Below are 22,989 nucleotides of genomic sequence, written 5' to 3' on the forward strand. Positions count from 1 at the left end.
ACATTCATTCTGATGTTATCCATCATACTTTCAGTTCTGCCTGATAGGAGGTTTCATTTCACTTCTGTAGTGAGATTGAGCTTAGATTCCTCTGTGGAGAGATTCAACACACAGCATCAGTGCTTTGGGAATCTTTCCATGGCAGCCAACCAAGACAATAAGAAAGACGGAAATAATTTTATACTTGTGTTTTGGTATTTCCAAATAACTAATCTCAACCTTGGCCACCCTACTGAGCCTTCTACACTCGACTTCAGAGTCATGCCGTATCGAGCCCATGCAAATGAAAGTCACTCTAAAAATTCCTCATCATCCCAAAGGGAATAAGATCTGCCAGTCGCACCCCTGGGTCCCACCGTTTCATCTTGCAGAGGATCGCTGGGGAATGAGATTGTGCTGAAATTAACGGCAAACACAACTTCAATCAGTTCAACTCTGAGTCGAGGAACAATAAGCAAGACTGCCTCTGCCTGTGTGGGCTCATTTAGTTTGGCTCATATCGAGCTGAAAATTACGCCCCATACTGTTTTTAAAAGTAACGGTGGGTACATCAGGGGGGCCTGAGCAGACACACCCTACGGTTTTCATAGCAGTCTTGCTTCAGGAAATGACGGGCATAACAGGGTCACATTTCACAACAAATCCTGCCAAAAGCAACAGAAAAGCCCTTGTATTGAAAGCAGAATGACCATACAGTCACTCAAGAAAAACAGTAAGAATAGGACAACTTCTTTCCATAAGGCCATTTGACTAGGTGGTGAGCAGATCCCCTGTTAAATGTGACGATAACGAGGTGGATTCATGGAAATGTGACAAATAAAAGCTTGCAACCCCCTCCTGAGAGTCTCGGACAGGGCAGACTGGTGGTATTTCATACTGCTGACTAGATCACTGTTGTGTCTAGACCCACACTAAATCTAGACTCAAAGCCAACATGATCATGAGTAACACAGTTGAGTCAGATGCTCTACAGGAACAACTAAACTCTTATGGATGGTCTGGAATCAGTTTAGCACAGCATTTTTTAGGTATGAACTTGATAAATGCATCAAAATTGCAAATGTAATTTATTTAGAAAATGCAAGAAAACAATGCAGGGATGATCTGAAAAGAAACCTTGAGTGCAGTTCAAGTATGTGCAAATGCATACACTTAAATTGAAAAATATAGTTTGAATGAATAAATATCATTCCTATGTTCAAGAGAAGAAAATAGTAACTTACAGGGAAACTGCAAAAATGTGTAAATGTAAAAGTTGTTTATGCACATTTTGGAAATTTCATCCTCATTTTGGCCGTTCCATTGCATAAAATATGTGGATGCAAATTTGGCTAGTGAAGATCAGCACTAATAGACCATTGCCGGCAGATGATTAATCAGCACAAGGTCACATTGCTACCAAAACTTTAGCAAAAACTACTGCAGCTCACAGCTTCTGTAGTTCAGAAACTTGAAACGCCATCTTTTAGGGTAAACCAGAACTGAAAGAGGAAAAACATCCCCACAGAAAAATCACATGTCATTATCATACCAAGGGAGGGATCATGTTTACTGTACAAATGTTTATATTTAGATTGTTTAGAGATATCGGCTGAGCAACAGAAGGATACTGTTTCCAATGCTTAGAAATCTTATATACAGTGTCAGTGTTCAAAAGTTTGGGGTCAGTAAGTTATTTTTTTTTAAGAAATTAATACTTTCATTCAGCAAGGATGCATTAAATTGATCAAAAGTGACTAATTCTATTTATAAAATTACAATAGATTTCTGTTTCAAATAGATGCTGTTCTTTTGAATGGTCTATTCCTCAAAGAATCCTGAAAAAATGTATCATGGTTTTCACAAAATTATATGAAGCAACTGTTTTTAACATTGATAAGTGTAATAAAAGTTTCTTAAGCAGCAAATCAGCATATTAGAATGATTTCTGAAGGATCATGTGATACTGAAGACTGGAGTAATGATGCTGAAAATTCAGCTTTGACATTAGTATTTAAATAGAAAACAGTTAGGCTTTTTTAAATTATAATAATATTTCAAAATATTACTGTTTTTAGTGTATTATGACTAAATAAATAAAGCCTTGGTGAGCATAAGAAAAAAAAATCTTACAGACCCTAAACTTCCCATCCAAGTCTACAGACAGACTGAACACATTATCATTACTATGATTATATTTTCCCAGAGGCACACTGAGGCTCCTGCAGGACGGAGTGATGAGGGATTGGCATGTTTTAGCACTTTGCACATCACTGAGAGAAACGTTTTTCATATCATACTATAAAAATGTGAAGAACTGAGTCTGAAGCCTTTAGGATTTGTGCTTTATTGCATAGCTTATTGTCTTTTTAGCCAACATGTGGTTAGCATGCTATATTTTTCACACATACCCAACAGATTTTCTGACCTCATATCAAAGTTCTTCCCAGGAAGACAAATCACTGTGAGAATACATAAAAAAACCTACTTATTAGTACTGGGTGGTTCCAAGGTCATTTATAGGATGTTCTTGGTCACTATATTGCTGGATCCCATTGTCAATGTAAAATATTTAGACCATTTTATTGTCTGTCAAAGCAAATGGATTATGCTGAATAATACGCTCAAGAAGATGCACAATCAATCAGGTATCAGTCGTTTCAGCAGCACAAGCCTCATGAAACATACAAGTCATTAACTACATCCAAAATAATTGCTAAACCATTCAGCAGAACCCAAACTGATTAACATAATGGTCTGATCACCATTTAATGGCACAATTCAACAAACTGCAGTTTTACAAGTTAACGGCGAGTTGTTTTTCTCAGACTGAAACCATTATGATAATGATTAGCACAATAGAGAAGACAAACAGCACTTCAGGGAGGACACAGAGTTGCTAATATCAGACAACTATGTGTGTAAAGGCTGTAATGGAAAGCCAGAACGCACACACAGCTGATCAGGTCAATGCCAGTCCATTATGGCTTAGAGCATTACTCTTGGAGGTACATCTATTTTTGCAAACACACAATGAATTGCAAGACTGTCTGCTGAGAATGTACATGCTGCACATAAAGTCAACATCAAACTGCATGGACAACTCATTTTACTTTCATAACATAACTATTTTCTGTTTGAAACTGAATACGACGAGAATGGAATGTAGGGAAAGACTAGATTTATCCATTAGATCGCTAAGTTATCCACTGAAAGTGGGCGTTTCATACAATACCAACCTGATCTCATGAGAAACTAACAATTTTACAAGGTGGCAATTTCATGATTTGAACATAATGAACATACATACAACCAGTGACAATATAAGTAAGCATACAAAGGCGAATAGGCAAGATCAAGGGAACAGCCTATAATTCAATAACTCTCGAAACAGGGAGGACGAACTCAGGAAACACAACCTCTAAACATTAACAAGACCAAACTAAAGAACTAAACAACAAAGAACTAAACAAAACAGTGAGTATATACACAGACTAAATGAGGTAAGTAATTGAACAAAAGGTGAACGGAATGATGAATCATGGGAACAAACTGGCACACACTAGGAAACATTCACACAGGAAAACAGGAATGGGAAAAACAGAACTATGAAACTAAGCCAGAAAAGAACATATATGTGACATATACATACAGTGGATACGGAAAGTATTCAGACCCCCTTAAATTTTTTCACTCTTTGTTATATTGCAGCCATTTGCTAAAATCATTTAACCCTTAATGGGTCCTTGGGGTCTATCTGACCCCGAGGGACTAAATCGTCGGTACAACAAAGGGACCATTAAGGGTTAAGTTCATTTTTTTCCTCATTAATGTACACACAGCACCCCATATTGACAGAAAAACACAGAATTGTTGACATTTTTGCAGATTTATTAAAAAAGAAAAACTGAAATATCACATGGTCCTAAGTATTCAGACCCTTTGCTGTGACACTCATATATTTAACTCAGGTGCTGTCTATTTCTTCTGATCATCCTTGAGATGGTTCTACACCTTCATTTGAGTCCAGCTGTGTTTGATTATACTGATTGGACTTGATTAGGAAAGCCACACACCTGTCTATATAAGACCTTATAGCTCACAGTGCATGTCAGAGCAAATGAGAATCATGAGGTCAAAGGAACTGCCAGAAGAGCTCATAGGCACAATTGTGGCAAGGCACAGATCTGGCAAAGGTTACAAAAGAATTTCTGCTGCACTTAAGGTTCCTAAGAGCACAGTGGCCTCCGTAATCCTTAAATGGAAGACGTTTGGGATGACCAGAACCCTTCCTAGAGCTGGCCGTCCGGCCAAACTGAGCTATCGGGGGAGAAGAGCCTTGGTGAGAGAGGTAAAGAAGAACCCAAATATCACTGTGACTGAGCTCCAGAGATGCAGTCGGGAGATGGGAGAAAGTTGTAGAAAGTCAACCATCACTGCAGCCCTCCATCAGTCGGGGCTTTATGGCAGAGTGGCCCGACGGAAGCCTCTCCTCAGTAAAGACACATGAAAGCCCGCATGGAGTTTGCTAAAAAACACCTGAAGGACTCCAAGATGGTGAGAAATAAGATCCTCTGGTCTGATGAGACCAAGATAGAACTTTTTGGCCTTAATTCTAAGCTTTATGTGTGGAGAAAACCAGGCACTGCTCATCACCTGTCCAATACAGTCCCAACAGTGAAGCATGGTGGTGGCAGCATTTTGAGTTTGCAGGTATAACACAGCCCTTTTCTGCTGAATTGCCAAGGCCACGCTGCTACTAGGGAAGTTGTCAAAGGTGGTGCAAGTAAATAGTTTGATGAGAGCTTTCAAAGACAAACAATACTCCTTTGGAAAAGGATGCACAGACAAAACCATGTACAAAAAGACCAGAAACACTTATTTAGAAAGCAAACAGGGTCAATTTTGATATATGTTGACTTCAAAAAGGAGTTAAATGTAAGATGCTTTTTACTTGCCCTGAGGTCAGTACAGAGGCTTAGTGGTTTTGACAGGGCGAAACACTGCAAGAGTTGTCCTTTGAACTGTGAGTTATTAGAGTAGATATGAACACAGTCAGTGTAATACATCACATTAAAAGTGCCTCAGGGCAACGGCACTGATCTGCAAGCATTAAGCATACATTCTACATCTGACTGAACACACTGAGAACATGCAGTCAGATGCAAAAACTGGAGTCTTCACGAAGACCTTGTTGAGTGCATCGCTCAATGCTCTAGAACAAAACTTCTTTGTATTGCTCTGAAAGCTACAGCGCTTTAGAAGCTCAGCGCTTGTCTGATAATACACTAGAGTTGTAGCGGCGCATCTAACCCGCTGCCTCAAAGAGCTGAAAAACGTGCTCCATCATTTCAGACCCAGGAGGCTGGAATTAAACCACTCAGGAGAGGCGCCTTTACTCAGAACAGCTTGTTGTCTGTGACTCTCTACCTTGACGTACATGACTAATCTGCAAAAAGACAAAGAAAGCTCTAATTTAAGTTGCCGCTTTCTTGCTGGGAAAAGCAGGACCGTGACTGGCTCTATCATTCAGACCCAGCACATGCTGTGTTAGTGCACAGCTAGATGTTAAAGTGCAATGAAATCGCATCAAAGTATGGCACAGAAACATTCCACATGTAAATGATTTATATTAAGACATCAAATCTTTATGTTTAGCACCGCTGAACTGACTCTTAATGGCTTGGAGGCACAGAGGGAGGATGATTTGTCTTACAGTATCAGCATACGAGCGGATTAATCCAGAATTTACTGACAGCAGCAAATCAAAGGCACTATCTGCACATGGATCACCTTCAAAGAAATCTTTTCTGGTGGATTTAAAAGAGATGCAAAGGTAAAAGTGAAGATATATCTTTATATATATATATATATATATATATATATATATATATATATATATATATATATATACACAGTCTGTTGATGGACAATAAAAATTACCCAAAGGCTCATTTTCTATTTATACTGTATACACACACACACAGTTTTTCCAGGATTCTTTGATGAATAGAAAGTTTAAAAGGACAGCATTCATTTGAAATGGAAATCTTTTATAACATTATACATGTCTTTATTGTCACTTTTGATCAATTTAATGCATCATTGATGAATAAAAGTATTAGTTTCTTTAAAAAAAAAAAAGTTCTTACCACAAACTTTGAATGGTATCAAGGTTTCCACAAAAAATTTAAGCGGCAAAACATTGGTAGTAACAAGAAATGTTTCTTGAGCAACAAATCAGGATATTAGAATGATTTCTGAAGGATCATGTGACACCGAAGACTGGAGTAATCATGCTGAAAATTCACCTTTGACCACAGGAATAAATTACATTTTACAATATATTCCAATAGAAAAAAAAAAATAATAATTGTTATAATATTTCACAGTTTTCTGTTTTTACTATATTTTTGTAAAAACAGCCTTAGTGAACATAAAGAGACTTCTTTCAAAAACAGTAATACATCTGAATTATTCCACGAACTGTTCCCCGGTAGTGAAAGTCAAGACTACTTTTAGTCTTTTATGGTGCTTTTTTTGCCTTTATTTTTTTCTTTTTTGTTTTGAGTTTGACAGCCCCTGGTCAGTGTCCGCAGAATGGAAAAAGAGCAATTCTGACATATTTCAAAACGTCGTACAGGTTTGAAACGACATGCAAGTAAATTTTGACTATTCATTTACTGGTGAATAATAGACATTTGATTTTTATCGGGAAAGAAAGCGAGGCTGTGAGGGATAGATATACATCTCTTCAGTGGGTTGTACTGTTATTTAATGTGTTTTGGGATTGCTCAGCTGACGAATCACTGCAAAAATAGCTTTCCAAGAAATTTCAGTAGACAAAATCTCCTATCCTTCAAAGCCTTGCTTTCATACCTGTCTAAATTGATTGCAGTGTCACCAGATTGTGTTATTGCATTGGAATCTCATGCATGTTCATACACAGACGGTCTGTGTGTGAGCATACGGGCTGGTGTGAACTGTGGGGGTGAGCACCAAAACAACAGTCTCTCTGGGAGGGGCGTGTTACATTTGCTTTCATTTCTCAGGATATAAAAACATTACCAGAGAGTAGATGTCATCAAGCACTCCACCCTGTATGCACACACAGACGGTCCCATGTCCAAATACTTCTCTCGGAAGGAACTGGGGCAAATATGCACTGCCAGACACACACACATAAATGAAGCAGAAGCTTCTTCAAAGCTGTGAGATCATCCTACGATCACATTTCAAAGGTGAACTAGCCTGCAGCTCTGTTTCTCTCTTTGGCTTCAGAGAGAGGTCATCATAGCTGTGTTGATCCTCACAGTGAGACTCTGTCTGCTCACAAACAGACGTTACGATGTCTCAGGCCTGAGATACTGTTTCCTGCTCGGATTCATCAAGATATCAAACCTGATGCTATGATTATTCCACCTGATGGTAGAAATGTGTCAACCACATTTAGCTATATAATTTCAACAAAAGTTTGTTTGGGTCAGTAATTGGCTTCGTCTGAAAGCTTAGGCAGCTGACTTGTTGCCTTGATGCCCTATCAGGCAATGACTTTGTAGGCAGAGTTTGTGCTTAAAGGGATAGTTCACCCAAAAATGAAAATTCTGTCATCATTTATTTACTCGTGTCGTTCCAAACCCATAAGACTTTCATTCATCTTCACAACAAAATCTGACATATTTCTGTCCTTCAATTGACTGTATAACTTTTTGAAGCAACTATTAATGCTTCAAAAAGTTCATAAAGAGATTGTAAAACTAATCCATATGAATTGAGCAGTTTAGTACGAATTTTCTTAAGAGACTCGATCGCTTTATATGATGAACAGACTGAATTTATGTCAATCTTTTATTCACATATAAACATTCATAGTCGCACGCATCAGTTGTGGTAAACAGAAGCTCAAGCATGTTTGCTTGATGTGCGAGAACCAATGAGGTTCATTCTCATGTGTTACTTGACACGTCTGAGCTTTCACAAGAACCTATGAGGTTTGTTCTCGAGCATCAAGCAGGTACGGTTGATCGCTGATCAATGTTTATTTGTGAATAAAAGCCTAAATTCAATCTGTTTGTCATATAAAGTGATCGAGTATCTTCAGAAAATTTGGACTAAACCACTCAATTCATATGGATTAGTTAACGATCTCTTTATGAACTTTTAGAAGCATCAAAGTGTCAGTTGTATAGCTGTCTATGGAGGGACAGAAATCTCTTAGATTTCATCAAAAAGATCTTCATTTGTATTTCGAAGATGAATGAAAGTCTTATGAGTTTGGAACAACATGAGGGTGAGTTGATGAAAGAATTTTCATTTTTGGGTGAACTAACCCTTTAACTGTTAAAAGCCCTGCAATCAACTCAAGCCAGATTGAAACAAAGTAATTGAGTAGTAAAAGGGTGATGATACGTGCTGGGAAATGCATATTGCCCCTCATATTTCTGGGCAGCTGGTAATGATATGACATCATTGGCTCTTCCCCTGACAGCTCAAATTCAATCCAGATCTGCTTCCTGTCCATTCAGCCCTCCACCAGACACAACCCAAGAGAATCGCAAACGTCTCTTCCTGTTAACTCTTAAACCATGCTGATTTTGAAAGCCATAAGAGATAACTTAGATCTCTAGAATATCTTAGTTGCTTCTCCTAGACGGTAATGAGAGTGCATGGAGAGTAAATGGAGCAAATTTAAGGGGACATTTTTTGCTTTAGAAAAAGACGGCAACAATGATTGTTTACATGTGCACCACTAATGCGATTTTTTACAATACTCAGAGTAAAGACTAGATCGCAGTAAGATGACATGAGCACTTCACTTCACTCCTGTTTACATGCAATTTTCATATTATGATTACTCAATAAGAATAGTGGTCATTTTTACGGCCACTTTTCACATGTGCCAATGCATAGCACAAATGATGGTGTTACTGGCCACTGTTTTAATCCACTTACGTGTGTACATGCATACATATTATGCATACATGAGGTAGCTTAATCGCAATATTGCCAAAATCCCATTATAATCACATTATGAGGATGCATGCAAACGCACTCATTCTCATCCATCTCCTACAGAGCATTTTGGACGTTCATTTATACGACAGCATTTGGGGACCTGAAAATGATTTGAAAACAATACTGTTATCGTCTTCGTGTAAACTACAAAAACGCACATTTGTGAAAACAGTGACGTCATATATATGCGTATTACACGTTCAGTCTATAGCCCCGTAGTGTTTCTTTACAAAGTGACATCGCCAACTACTGGCCTGGCGGCATAAAACAGCATTTTTAAGCATTTTCGCAGATCTGTGTGAATGAGAATTGTTTTGACAATGTTGTCATCTGTACGCAGAAAACACAAAAGAAAAACCTTTCAGCTTTTAGTACATCATTGTCGTGTAAACGTACCCTCAATGAACTCAAACATTTGTCATCAAATTCTTCCAAGAACATATATATGATTTAAATGAAAACTTCTCGTAAGTAATTAAAAGAGAAACATTTGAGACAAAGCTGAAACCTGAATGAATAACTGAATAACTAAACTGAAAACCCATGAATGAACCATAAACTAACCTCCATTAAGTCAGCTGAGAAAGCAATGAAAAAGCAACCTCTAAGCAATAAACCTGTCCTCTGGGACATCCCACATGCGTTCACAGCCAAACACCGGTTCTTCTCAAAGACTTCAGACAAACAGGTTGCAGCATCATAACAGTACAAAAACAAACCAGTCCACATAGATTTACATAACCACGCACTAACCACTTAAATCACTGCTGATTCCACGCCTCAAATATTCCAAGAATCTGAGTATGTCCTCAGGTTCATAGGACGTGTGCATCTTATCCGCTTGCGAGTCAGGACAGGCTCACAGCGCAGGCCTCGTGTGAGGGACGCGTGGAGAAATCACAAGCGAGCAGCAGGTAGAGCCGTGAGGTCGTGTTTGCACAGCTGAGTAACAGGAATCTCGTAGGCAAGCACGTGTTGAACGCAATCCAGGGGCTGTTCAGCAGATGCTGCCACACCCTGTCAAACACACAGTCCTCACCCTCCTCCAGAAACCCATTACAAATCTAACCACTTCCTCAAGCTCTTTCTAGTGTCACAGGACTGGATGGGCACCAGATGTTGATTGAGTGTCTTCGTGCTTCATCCTTCACTGTGAATTCACAGTAAAGTACTTGCTAGCTGTCATATCATTATTGTTTATATAATGTTCATAGCAGTTTGGATCATATTACAGTTTTTGATTCATTCAAATTTTTCAAATGTAACTTTGCTTTCCATTTATTACTGAAAGAACACTTTAAGTACTTCGATACCACAGCAAAAACTACTGACCTAACTAATAAAGTTCAAACACTGTGAATGCAAGCTGCATTCACACGGGGCGTCGACGTCAACACTTGACGGAGGACGTGTCTGCACTATCGGGACACTATCTGGACACTGGCGGCTTTACTTTTTTACAATGAAAACTGTGCTGTGCACACAGATAACAGCGTGTGAAGACCGAATTCATGATGAAACTTAGCAATTAATCCGTGAAACCGTGGAGCCTGATCCATACGGATCACAGATCAACTACGATCCTTTTAACCCCCGGTTCATAGTTAAAGTTAGGGATTTAAGCAAACCTTTGACGCTAAGGATTAAACTTTGACATGATTCATGCACCATTTGAGCTACAAAAATTAATTATACCTCAAATTATTTATTTTTACATAGACTTTCATCGAAGGAGGGCTATATCTAGAGATCAGAATATCATGTATAGATTTGGGGGTGGGCTTTTTGACTCTAGCAACCACTTAAAGTACCCTAACAACCATCATGAACACCAAAGTAACCACTCAGAAAACTAAAAATACAAAAATAAAAGCTTATTTAAAATCTTGGTCAAATTGTCTAATTTGTTCCAGACCTATATAATATAAAAAGTATGTATCACTTATTTACTAAAACAAAATATCTTCATGCAGAGAGAGTAAAAGTTATCATTGGTCTAGGTCAATCATTGAAACGAAGATATCCACTTTATTATTGATATAGCACAATAAAATCTGCTGTTAATTTTAAATCCATTTAAACATTTTTCCAAGCAAAGGCTTATGGGTTTTCCATTTACCCATTGTGGAATCCCAATTTATTTTTAAAGATAACATGATTTAGTCTTGAAGACTTAACAGTAAAACTGTGAATACAGTGTTTTAATGTAAAAAAAATTGCAAGTAAAATCCTATTAATATTTTAAGTGCTTTAAGGAACTAAAGAGAGCAAAAAGGACATTTGCATCATTTTACATAAATAAAGTCAAATGACAGGAGTAGAAACGAGCGAGCGACAGATGAAGAAAGAGAGAGTACTGAGCCCTGGGTTTTCCTCACAGGAAGTTGCCTGTCTGCCTTTCTTAACTTTCCTGCGTTTGAACATACGAGAATAGCCAAGAGTTCCAGTAAATGAATACATGCCCGAACAATGTGCTGGATCTTCCGTCTGCTCTCTCCTGTGCGTCAGGACACAAACACAGAGCCAAGAAAGTCAAGACGCATTTCATATTGGAGATGCTCTCATTAATGTAAGTAAATGCTTTGTAGACTAACAATTTTAAAGACACAACTGATCAGTGCATTGCCATAATTCCTGCTGGAGAGCGTGATCCCCATTTACTTAATTTATACAGCTTAATTCTCTCAATTACAAAAGCAAACAAACTTCAATCCTGCTAATGAGCCTTTATTCGTGTTCTTCCTGAACGTTTTGCTCTGCACACTTTACACAAAGCACCAGGCCTTTCTTCTGACCCTGACAGATCTAACGAGCGCCCAACAAATAATCGGTTTCACCCACTAAACTGCAACGGCTTTGGACCAATTAGCTCCCACTGTTACCCACAAGCAAAAAACAAAAACTGCTTCAAAGAGAATGTTAAACGCATAATACAGCAGGGCACTATAATAAACACTGATGCTCTGTATCCCTATCCACAGAGGAAATGTTTTAACCTACATTATTAAATGAAACACTTGCAAGCAAAAATAGATTCTGGGATTTCTCTTACAGAAATAAGGAAACCATACAATGCATCTTTTTATATTCTAAATTAAAAAGAAGTAAAACTACGAACATCAAACAAAAATGCATTTACATAAATCTCAGAATAATCATTTAAACATTTGGACAGATCTGAACTACTTCAGGAGGAATCAAGCATCTGTTGAGACTTTCTATTCTATATTGGAAGAATAAATTTATCCACAAAGACTTTAAGTGCCTTTATTTTTGAGGAATTTTAAAGGGGTCCTTGATTATGATTTCACTTTTTTAACTTTAGTTAGTGTGTAATGTTGCTGTTTGAGCATGAATAACATCTGCAAAGTTAGGACACTCAAAGTTCAATGCAAAGGGAGATATTTTCTTTTACAGAAATCGCTTTTTAAGGACTACAACGAGCTTCTTCCTGGGTTGGTGACATCACAAACCCAAAATTTACATAAACCCCCGCCCCCGAGAACACACAACAAAGGGGGTGAGGTCATGTTGGGCTGCTTTAGAGAAGAGGAAGAGTTGTTGTAGTAGAGTGTTGTTGCCATGCCGTCATTTTACGGCGGACTGCTTCACCAACGAGGGTCAATTAACATTAAAAGATTAACATGGCGGCACATGCTAGTGGATGAGTTGAATCAACTCCAAAGCAACTACAAAAATGTATCCACTAACCATTCAGGAACATCCAGTTTCATTCTAAAAGTTGTAACTTCTTCCTGAGTCTCTCCATCAGTGTCGACTCCAGTTTGAACAATGTAAGGCTGAACACCATTACTGACAATCCTCATTTTTTGCTGCGTGAGATTCTCCAGCTTTGTTGTTGTTGAGCAACCGAAGCGTGAGCTGTTAAAGCTCCACCCTCTTCTGGAAAGCGGCCGCATTTAAAGCGACACGCACAAAAACTTTGTGTGTTTTTGCTCACACGCAAACAGGGGCAAATTTGACAAGCTATAATAAATGATCTGTGGGGTATTTTGAGCTGAAACTTCACAGACACATTCTAGAGACACCAGAGACTTACATTACATCTTGCAAAAGTGGCATAATAGGTCCTCTTTAAATAAGAATCCAAATATAATCCTTGAGAAGATGATTCTTTTCAAAGAGAAACACTGTTCTAACCAACTCTTCAGTACAGACTCTCTTGATATGAGTTTTTCATCAGCGGAAAATATTCCAAACTGCATCAATAACATGCTATTTTACTCATGCATGTGAGTAGGTTTGACTTGTAAATTATACTGATCTGATATTCTGTTTTCTAATATATTAGCCATACTTTGCATCACAATATGCCAAGAACACAATATAAGACTGCTTTCATTTATGACTAACATGGTTGCAGTTTCCAGTTGCAGTTAATTAAAGTGATTCATTAAAAGAGCAGACATGTCTGTCCCTAAACCACACTCATAATGTAAATGAGTCAGTGAATGCTTATCTTATTGAAAACATGAACCATCGCATCTCAACAACAACAAGAGTCATGATGTAAAACATATTGAGACTCACTTCTTCAAAAATACTTCAGAATCTGTGTCTAACCTTGTTTCTAATTCTGTCTCTGGTTGTGCCGCTACTGTAAAAGACACCTACGCTCCTGAGGACAGCATGCATGGCATTCCTCTCCTCCGCTGCTCACTTTGCAGATCTGCAGGGATGGAAGTGAACAGTGAGTCCCAAAGAGCCTTTCCCAAAACTCCCGTCTCACTCCTTGCCTAAAGCTCGTTCCACTAACCCACATTATGAAGAAACCTACAGATCACCCGGGTTACCAACACAGCCAATGCGCTCCATCACAACCTGAGATCCTCTGTTTATCATGAGCAGTATGGACCAGACATGTAAATGCATGTATAAAGATGAACAGAACACGTTATAGAAAACAAACCAATCTCAAGTGCTGACTGCATGCGAGTATTTATGGGTGTATCAAACGCACGGGAGCGCACAGCTCCTTTACGCGCTCCAGCGTAATGAAAAAGCAACATTCCTACACACGTGCCACATTTAATACTGCAGTTAAAAGCCTTTAGATTTAGATTATTTAGATCTCTTACCGTAAAGTCCAACACGAACGCAGTTTTTTCAAGCGCACGGATGATTATGATCCGATAGTCGGGAGCGCAGAACGCGCCGGGCGACTGGGTGAAAGCTGACCGCTGCTGCTGGAGGAAACAGGAGGATTTGTGTTGATCTGCAGATTTACTCCTCTGTCAGAGGTTCACCCGCTTCTCCGGAGTTCTCCGTGTGTTCAGAGCCGCCTAGCGACCATTTCTGAAATATAACGAACAAGCGTGAGTCCAAGGCGCAGTGTGGAAATCAAATGCTGGCAAGATGCTGGTGTTGCCTGTGGCAGAAACGGTTTCCTTCCTCTAGGGGCGCGCAGTGGCTCAAAATGCTGAATTCTTTCATTAAACTCCATTAAAAGAGCAGGAATGTTTTTGTTTCGTTTTTCTCTTATATATTTAAACATTGAAAGTGTAATCTAGCTCTGGTTCTGGTTCTGTCCATCATAGCTCTGTCTCTTACTTTTGGTTAGAGTCTCGTTCAGTAAAACGCTTTGCGTGTGAGAAAACAAATTATTATTTATATATATTATCTAATTATTATTTTAGTTACGCCTTAAACTCTGTTTCTGGTTTTAGTTATGTCACTAACTTTGTGGTTTTGGTTCTGTTATTTCAGTTGTGTTTCTGTTATTTCGAAAGATCTGTATTTAAGAGTAATTCATCCAGTAATCACAAACGACTGTGATTCGTCCGTCCTGCTCCGCGCAAAGAAAAAGAACCGGTTCCACGTGACCAACAGAGCTCTGGCATTTCTTCATCCGCCCGATGTTTACACCCATTCGTTCATGACGCGCACCATTCTACACTATTATTTTGTTTCCATTAGTTTTACAGCATCTGTTCAGCACAGTAGTTATAAAGAGCATGTTTTAAGTGCAATAAATGCAATTAAATCATAATTATCAGCAACAACCAAAAAAAAAAAAAAAAAAAAAAAACTGAACAAAGGACAGTAAAATTCTAAAATACATATATATGTAAAATAGTTAGAATAATTCATTAAAAATATTTAAAATGATTAAAGCTATGAATCATTTTAATGGTTAATCTAATCTAATTTATGAATAAGTTTTCTCATATTGATTTAAAAAAAAAAAACAGGCGCCATCTGCTGGTTAAAAGTATAATTAAAGGGATAGTTCACCCAAAAATTAAAAATGAAAAAAAAAAAAAAAAAAATATATATATATATATATATATATATATATATATATATATATATATATATATATATATATATATATATATACTATGGAAGTCAGCTGTTTGGTTACCAACAATTTTTAAAATGTATTATTTTGTGTTCAACAGAATAAAGAAACTTATACAGGTTTGGAACAACATGAATGTAAGTGAATTTTCATTTTTGGGTGAACTATGCCTTTAATTATTTTTTTTCTATGATTTTACTTATCTGTATTCTAAACATTTTTCGCTGGCTTGTGCGTGCGTGCGTGCGTGCGTGCGTGCGTGCGTGTGTGTGTGTGTGTGTGTGTGTGTTTTATATGTGGGTGTGTTGTAATATCCATGGTGATATGATATCACAGGAGAACGGACTTTGTACATCTTTTAAAGCATAACAGTAAATCTAAATATAGAATTCAGAAAATACAGAACATGAATATAATCAAAACATGTTTCTTACCTGATGAGGATTTTAATGTGTAATGTGTATGTAATCAATTTAGATATTATTACAATGTTTAAACAGGCCTATCTAATAATATAAATGCAACAAACTTTTCTTTTAATTTAATATCATCTCTTCCTTTTCATTTACTTTTTTATTTTCATCACTACAAAACAAACAGCCAAAGTTTTAAACAATGTATATTTAAAAACAATGATAATATATATATATATATATGAATATTACTGCTTCATTATTTACTATTACTGTGGACCATAAACATTACATCCAAAGCCATCCCATTCACGCACCCTGTGATAAAATTATAAGGGTCCTAAATGACGGTTACTGCCTGGTTACACCTCAGCAGTAAAGCAGGACTTCTGTACTGCCAGAGGATAGTTTCTTGATCTTTTCTTTCTGATCAAACCCACGTCACTGTCTTTATGATGTTGTGCACTCCAATATAAATGCCATGACAACACGAGCAGTGGTCCGTGACTGTACAGACGATTACTTTATGACTTTATTGCCCTCCTGGGGATGAGTTTCATTATGAGCTTATCTGTGATCAGCTTTCCCCACCTCAGTCCCAACCTTTGCCATTACAAGGAAGCACCTGGTACTGGTTTCAGATCAGTGACAAAGTGCAACCTATACAGCACCATTTATTACCCACCAACACTTCACCTCATCCCAAGTTCTCCCATTTTCCAGCCACGAAGAGCCAGGAAACAAAAGGTCTGCTTGACAAGCTGAACAATTTCTCAGCCAAGGACTTTGAAAAAAACGACCAGTTACACAGAAACAATGCCGTCCACGGAGAAACTACTGCATTTCTTGTCAAGTTCTTTTCTATGTGTAGGTGGAGTGATTTTATTGGGTTATGGGATGTCGACAGACTGGGCCGAAGCCGAAATGGAGTGCGCACCGATGGACAGTAATGAATTCAATGGATCCTCCAGTCTCAAAATTGGCCTTTTCAACGGCACAGAGTCCAAAATCTCCTGCCCCAGGATTTCCAAATATAATGAAAAAGTGCCTGGTGAGCTTCAAATAAGGCTTCAATTGAATGTCTGCATGCTAGATTGTGCTATTTTACATTTTCCATCTGTCATATAAGATAAAAACAATGAAATGTAAATGATTTAAGATAGACAGACAGACATTCCAAATTATGAACTAAGACGACCTTTGGAATTTTCAGGAATTCGAATTTTATACTTTGTTATGTCATTTTATTTAAAGGGTTAGTTCACCCAGAAATTAAAATTCTGTCATCATTTACTCACCCTCGTGTCGTTCCAAACCCATAAGACTTTTGATCATCTTCGGAACACAAATTAAGAATTTTTTTTATGAGATCTGAGCAGTTTCTTCATTGACAGTCTACACAACTACCACTTTGATGCTTCAAAAAGTTCATAAAGAGATAGTGAGTCTATCCATATGAATTGAGCAGTTTAGTCCACATTTTCTGGAAAGACTTTTCTGAACAGATTAAATTTAGGCTTTTATTCACATATAAACATTGATCAACTCACACATCAGTTTTGGTAAACTGAAGCTCAAACATGCTTGCTTAACGTGCAAGAACCGATGAGGTTCATTCTCGTGTTACGCAACATGTTTGAGTTTCCGCAAGAACTGATGAGGTTCATTCTCGTGTTTCACAACACGTTTGAGTTTCCGCAAGAACCAGTGAGGTTTATTCTCGTGTTATGCAACAGGTGTGAGCTTCCTCAAGAACCAATGAGGTTCATTCTTGTGTTACGCAGGATGTTTGAGCTTCCTCAAGAACCAATGAGGTTCATTCTCGTGTTACGCAGCAGGTTTGAGTTTCCGCAAGAACCAATGAGGTTCATTCCCGTGTTACACAGCAGGTGTGAGCTTCCTCAAGAACCAATGAGGTTCATTCTCGTGTTACGCAGCAGGTGTGAGCTTCCTCAAGAACCAATGAGGTTCATTCTCGTGTTACGCAGCAGGTGTGAGCTTCCTCAAGAACCAATGAGGTTCATTCCCGTGTTACGCAGCAGGTGTGAGCTTCCTCAAGAACCAATGAGGTTCATTCTCGTGTTACGCAGCAGGTTTGAGCTTCCTCAAGAACCAATGAGGTTCATTCTCGTGTTACGCAGCAGGTTTGAGCTTCCTCAAGAACCAATGAGGTTCATTCTCGTGTTACGCAACACATTTGAGCTTCCTCAAGAACCAATGAGGATCATCCTCGTGTTACGCAGCAGGTTTGAGCTTCCTCATGAACCAATGAGGTTCATTCCCGTGTTACGTAACACATTTGAGCTTCCTCAAGAACCAATGAGGATCATCCTCGTGTTACGCAGCACGTTTGAGCTTCCTCAAGAACCAATGAGGTTCATTCTCGTGTTACGCAGCAGGTTTGAGCTTCCTCAAGAACCAATGAGGTTCATTCTCGTGTTGTGCAGGATGTTTGAGCTTCCTCAAGAACCAATGAGGTTCATTCCCGTGTAACGCAGCAGGTGTGAGCTTCCTCAAGAACCAATGAGGTTCATTCTCGAGTTACGCAACACATTTGAGCTTCCTCATGAGCCAATGAGGTTCATTCCCGTGTTACGCAGCAGGTTTGAGCTTCCTCAAGAACCAATGAGGTTCATTCTCGTTTTACGCAACACATTTGAGCTTCTTCAAGAACCAATGAGGTTCATTCCCGTGTTACGCAGCAGGTTTGAGCTTCCTCAAGAACCAATGAGGTTCATTCTCGTGTTACGTAACACATTTGAGCTTCCTCAAGAACCAATGAGGTTCATTCTCGTGTTATGCAGGATGTTTGAGCTTCCTCAAGAACCAATGAGGTTCATTCTCGTGTTACGCAACACATTTGAGCTTCTTCAAGAACCAATGAGGTTCATTCTCATGTTATGCAGGATGTTTGAGCTTCATCAAGAACCAATGAGGATCATCCTCGTGTTACGCAGCAGGTTTGAGCTTCCTCATGAACCAATGAGGTTCATTCCCGTGTTACGCAGCAGGTTTGAGCTTCCTCAAGAACCAATGAGGTTCATTCCCGTGTTACGCAGCAGGTTTGAGCTTCCTCAAGAACCAATGAGGTTCATTCTCGTGTTATGCAGGATGTTTGAGCTTCCTCAAGAACCAATGAGGTTCATTCTCGTGTTATGCAGGATGTTTGAGCTTCCTCAAGAACCAATGAGGTTCATTCTCGTGTTACGCAACACATTTGAGCTTCCTCATGAACCAATGAGGTTCATTCCCGTGTTACGCAGCAGGTTTGAGCTTCCTCAAGAACCAATGAGGTTCATTCTCGTTTTACGCAACACATTTGAGCTTCTTCAAGAACCAATGAGGTTCATTCCCGTGTTACGCAGCAGGTTTGAGCTTCCTCAAGAACCAATGAGGTTCATTCTCGTTTTACGTAACACATTTGAGCTTCCTCAAGAACCAATGAGGTTCATTCTCGTGTTATGCAGGATGTTTGAGCTTCCTCAAGAACCAATGAGGTTCATTCTCGTGTTACGCAACACATTTGAGCTTCTTCAAGAACCAATGAGGTTCATTCTCATGTTATGCAGGATGTTTGAGCTTCATCAAGAACCAATGAGGATCATCCTCGTGTTACGCAGCAGGTTTGAGCTTCCTCATGAACCAATGAGGTTCATTCCCGTGTTACGCAGCAGGTTTGAGCTTCCTCAAGAACCAATGAGGTTCATTCCCGTGTTACGCAGCAGGTTTGAGCTTCCTCAAGAACCAATGAGGTTCATTCTCGTGTTATGCAGGATGTTTGAGCTTCCTCAAGAACCAATGAGGTTCATTCTCGTGTTATGCAGGATGTTTGAGCTTCCTCAAGAACCAATGAGGTTCATTCTCGTGTTACGCAACACATTTGAGCTTCCTCATGAACCAATGAGGTTCATTCCCGTGTTACGCAGCAGGTTTGAGCTTCCTCAAGAACCAATGAGGTTCATTCTCATTTTACGCAACACATTTGAGCTTCTTCAAGAACCAATGAGGTTCATTCCCGTGTTACGCAGCAGGTTTGAGCTTCCTCAAGAACAAATGAGGTTCATTCTCGTGTTACGTAACACATTTGAGCTTCCTCAAGAACCAATAAGGTTCTTTCTCGTGTTAAGCAGCAGGTTTGAGCTTCCTCCAGAACCGATGAGCCAGTTTATGTTCACTGTTCATTGTTTATGTGTGAATAAACTCAAATTCAATCTGTTTATCATATAAATCGATCGAGTCTCTTTAGAAAATTTGGACTAAACCAATTCATATGGATTAGTTTTACAATCTCTTTAGAAACTTTTTGAAGCATCAAACTGGTATAACTGCGTAAACTGCAATAGAGGGGCAGAAATCACTCAGATTTTATTAAAAAGATCTTTATTTGTGTTTTGAAGATGAAAGAAAGTCTTACGGGTTAGGGACAACATGAGAGTAACTGATAACAGAATTTTCAATTTTGTGTGAACTAACCCTTTAAAATCAATGTTTTGTGCATTCTTATTCTTCAATCTATGCCCATTATAATACAGTCTTTTTCTCTTAGTGTTTGATCGTCTGGTGAAATTATCAGGAGCTCCAATTATCCTGCACGCTCTGGTTGTTATCCTGTTGGGACTGGCTCTTTTGGGGTCTGCAGGCAGTATTCTGGTCGCACTCTATAACAGCTTCAGCAACCCATATCAGACTTACATGGGACCAATAGGGCTGTACACATGCAGTGGACTTAGCGGTGAGAAATCATACACACTCACACTTATGTCAAACCAAGAAATTTGAATCTCACACACTATTTTCCTTGCATTTGATTAGAAATAGTGCAGAATCTTAAATATTTACTCTTCAATTTACATTATGACACAGTTTAGAGGTCTAAAACTTTAGGTTTAAATAATAATAAATGTGGTTTCAAGAACTTTATGTGTCTTATCTCTTGTCTAGTATGTGTGGCCAGCTTGGCGCTGATTCTGTACGTGTCGAACGCCTACCTAGGCGAGATGTTCCAGACACTGGTGAAAGCTGATACGACCCAAGTGAAGTTGCAAAATGTAAACATTAAGCTACATGTGGGGTTTTTCCTTCTGATACCGTACATCTTCCTCAACGTGGGCGCCATCCTCGTGGTCTATCTGTACGTCCACGCCGCATACACGCGCCGCAAAGAGCAGGAAAAACCAACGGAGGATGCGCCGAAAGAGATCATGATGTACTAAAATCAAAACAAAATCTGTATAAAGATCCATTTACACCAAAGACGATTACTATAATGTTAACGATAAAGACATAACTATAACGATAATGGAACATTGACAGCCAATCAGAATCCACCTTCCTTTGAAGTGCTCACCATTTAATGCGGCAGATGACATAACTGCAGCACATGCTTATAAAAAACAGAATGTTATCGTATTATAGTTATCTTTATAGTCTTAACGGGAGATGATTTTCAGACCTGAGCTGAACTGAGCCCATTATTTTGGAACTGACACATCAACTGTGTAGTGAATTGCAGAACTGAACTTATCTGAATTGTGTTTGCCATGACCACAAAATTGTATTAGTTATAGGCTATATATACACACTAAAGCCTAAAAGTGTTTGTACTCTTAAATCACACTAAAATTGTCATTGCATTAGATAACAGCATCTTATAGGCCTATGCTTTTTGTGCTTTTGCTTTATGAAATGTTGTGCTGGTGCTGTTTCTTTAAAAAAATGAATGCCTTTTGTTTTCATATTTTATCTGATGCATGTTTTAAGTGACTTAAGTGTTCAAATATTTTTATAGGCCACTGCATATATTTTATTGCACTTATGTTTAAGAAATTAATATCAAAAAAGTTTTGAGATGTCATTTACTTGTTTAGCTTTTCTACTAAGATCCTAAATTTACTTCTATCAGTTCCTTTAGCCAATTTAATACTTCTTTTTTTTTTTTGCATATTTTATGTGAATATATTTAGTGCTTACTATTTATATGCTTACGCATCAAATGCTGTTGGTTTTATTGGCTTTTTTAAATTATAAACTGTCAATATATTACAATTATGTTATATAACACATTCTTAAAATATTCTGTAACTATTATCATAATTTTTTATTACAATAATAAATCTTTCTAGAGTGATGAGGATCTTGTGTTAATTTTTAAGGCTAAAGCACAGGCTTGGTTTCACAGACAGGTCTTAGATTAAGCCAGGATTATGCCTTAGTTCAATATTAGGACATTTATGTAGGTTTTATAAACATTAATGGTGTGCATCTTGAGACAAATCAATTGCACTGACATGTTTTAAGATATGTCAGTGCAAGTTACTTTTAAGTAAAACAGCTTAAACACACATTTTAGTCTGGGACTAGGCTGTGAAACCAGCGATAATGTATGTGTACTTTACTAATAAAGAGACCAGTAAGACCATTATAGAAAAAAAAACAAAAAAAACAACATTGCTCACTCACAGATTCACTGACTTTTCGAAGTCTATAGTATCGAAAAACTGACTCATAAAATCTAATGGTTCAGATTATGATTATATGCTTTTACAGGACTACCATTGTGAGTCATGGTATGACATAATTTCCCATAATTACTGCATAAACTGGACCTTTGGCTCTTGGACTTTGTTTATATTGTGCATTATTTGATAAGACACTCAGGGGTGTGAGCTGGGTTTCAGCCAGCAGGGGGCAGCAGGAGTGTGTGTTTATCAGGTCATGTAGCCAAGTTGATCCCGGAACAACATTCCTGTCCGAAAATTTAGTCCTTCCTAACCCTATCCCTAATAATAAACCTAACTCTACCCATAACTCATCTCTAAAATCAGAGGGAAATGCACTTTGAAAACAAACAAACACCAAACCTTGTTGTAAGACTAAACTTAATTTACTGTAAACTTGTCCCTCAAACCAACAAAGATGTTGATCCAGAATCATGCTGTACTTGGTGAAATCATGTTCACCATGTTTATCCTGCTGCTGAAAATCAGCTCTCTGCTGCCACCCTGTAAGGTGGACATTCATGATTTTAGAAAAAGCACTTCATCTCAGACAAACAATTAAGCTATTGTACTCGAGTAGCTGTTATTTTACACAAGAATGTTTTGCTAATGTTACCATTAAGTTATGAAAACATTATCTGTAATTTGGTATGATAGCACTACTTGTATTATATTTTCTCATATGAATGAAATGCATCTGCTGAATGAACGAATGTAAATATGTGTGTAGACATTAAAATCATTCTTCCATGTGCAGCTATTG

The 22,989-nt window shown here is 38.2% G+C and overlaps 2 protein-coding genes across 5 annotated transcripts in view; one reads left to right on the forward strand and one right to left on the reverse strand.

The window, feature by feature from the left end:
• ptprea (protein tyrosine phosphatase receptor type Ea) overlaps positions 1-14,297 on the reverse strand; it is a 96,165-nt gene extending 81,868 nt beyond the window's left edge. Inside the window, exons 1-2 of one of the 4 annotated variants that reach the window (XM_067370147.1) lie at positions 14,094-14,293; positions 13,579-13,684 (exon numbers count right to left, since the gene is read on the reverse strand). The gene's annotated coding sequence lies outside the window, so the exon portion shown is untranslated. Of the gene's footprint in view, positions 1-9,747; positions 9,936-13,578; positions 13,685-14,093 lie in introns of those variants that run through there. The other 3 variants (XM_067370150.1, XM_067370145.1, XM_067370146.1) reach the window with 3 other exon arrangements.
• Positions 14,298-16,441: 2,144 nt separating this feature from the next.
• Positions 16,442-22,784, forward strand: LOC137008230 (clarin-3). Its single transcript, XM_067370151.1, has 3 exons — positions 16,442-16,780; positions 20,276-20,461; positions 20,671-22,784. The coding sequence occupies exons 1-3, from the start codon at positions 16,546-16,548 to the stop codon at positions 20,940-20,942; spliced, it is 693 nt and encodes a 230-aa protein (XP_067226252.1). The 5' UTR covers positions 16,442-16,545; the 3' UTR covers positions 20,943-22,784.
• Positions 22,785-22,989: the final 205 nt, after the last annotated feature.

The sequence above is a fragment of the Chanodichthys erythropterus genome, chromosome 19 (assembly GCF_024489055.1).
Source record: "Chanodichthys erythropterus isolate Z2021 chromosome 19, ASM2448905v1, whole genome shotgun sequence".
Lineage (NCBI taxonomy): Eukaryota > Metazoa > Chordata > Actinopteri > Cypriniformes > Xenocyprididae > Chanodichthys > Chanodichthys erythropterus.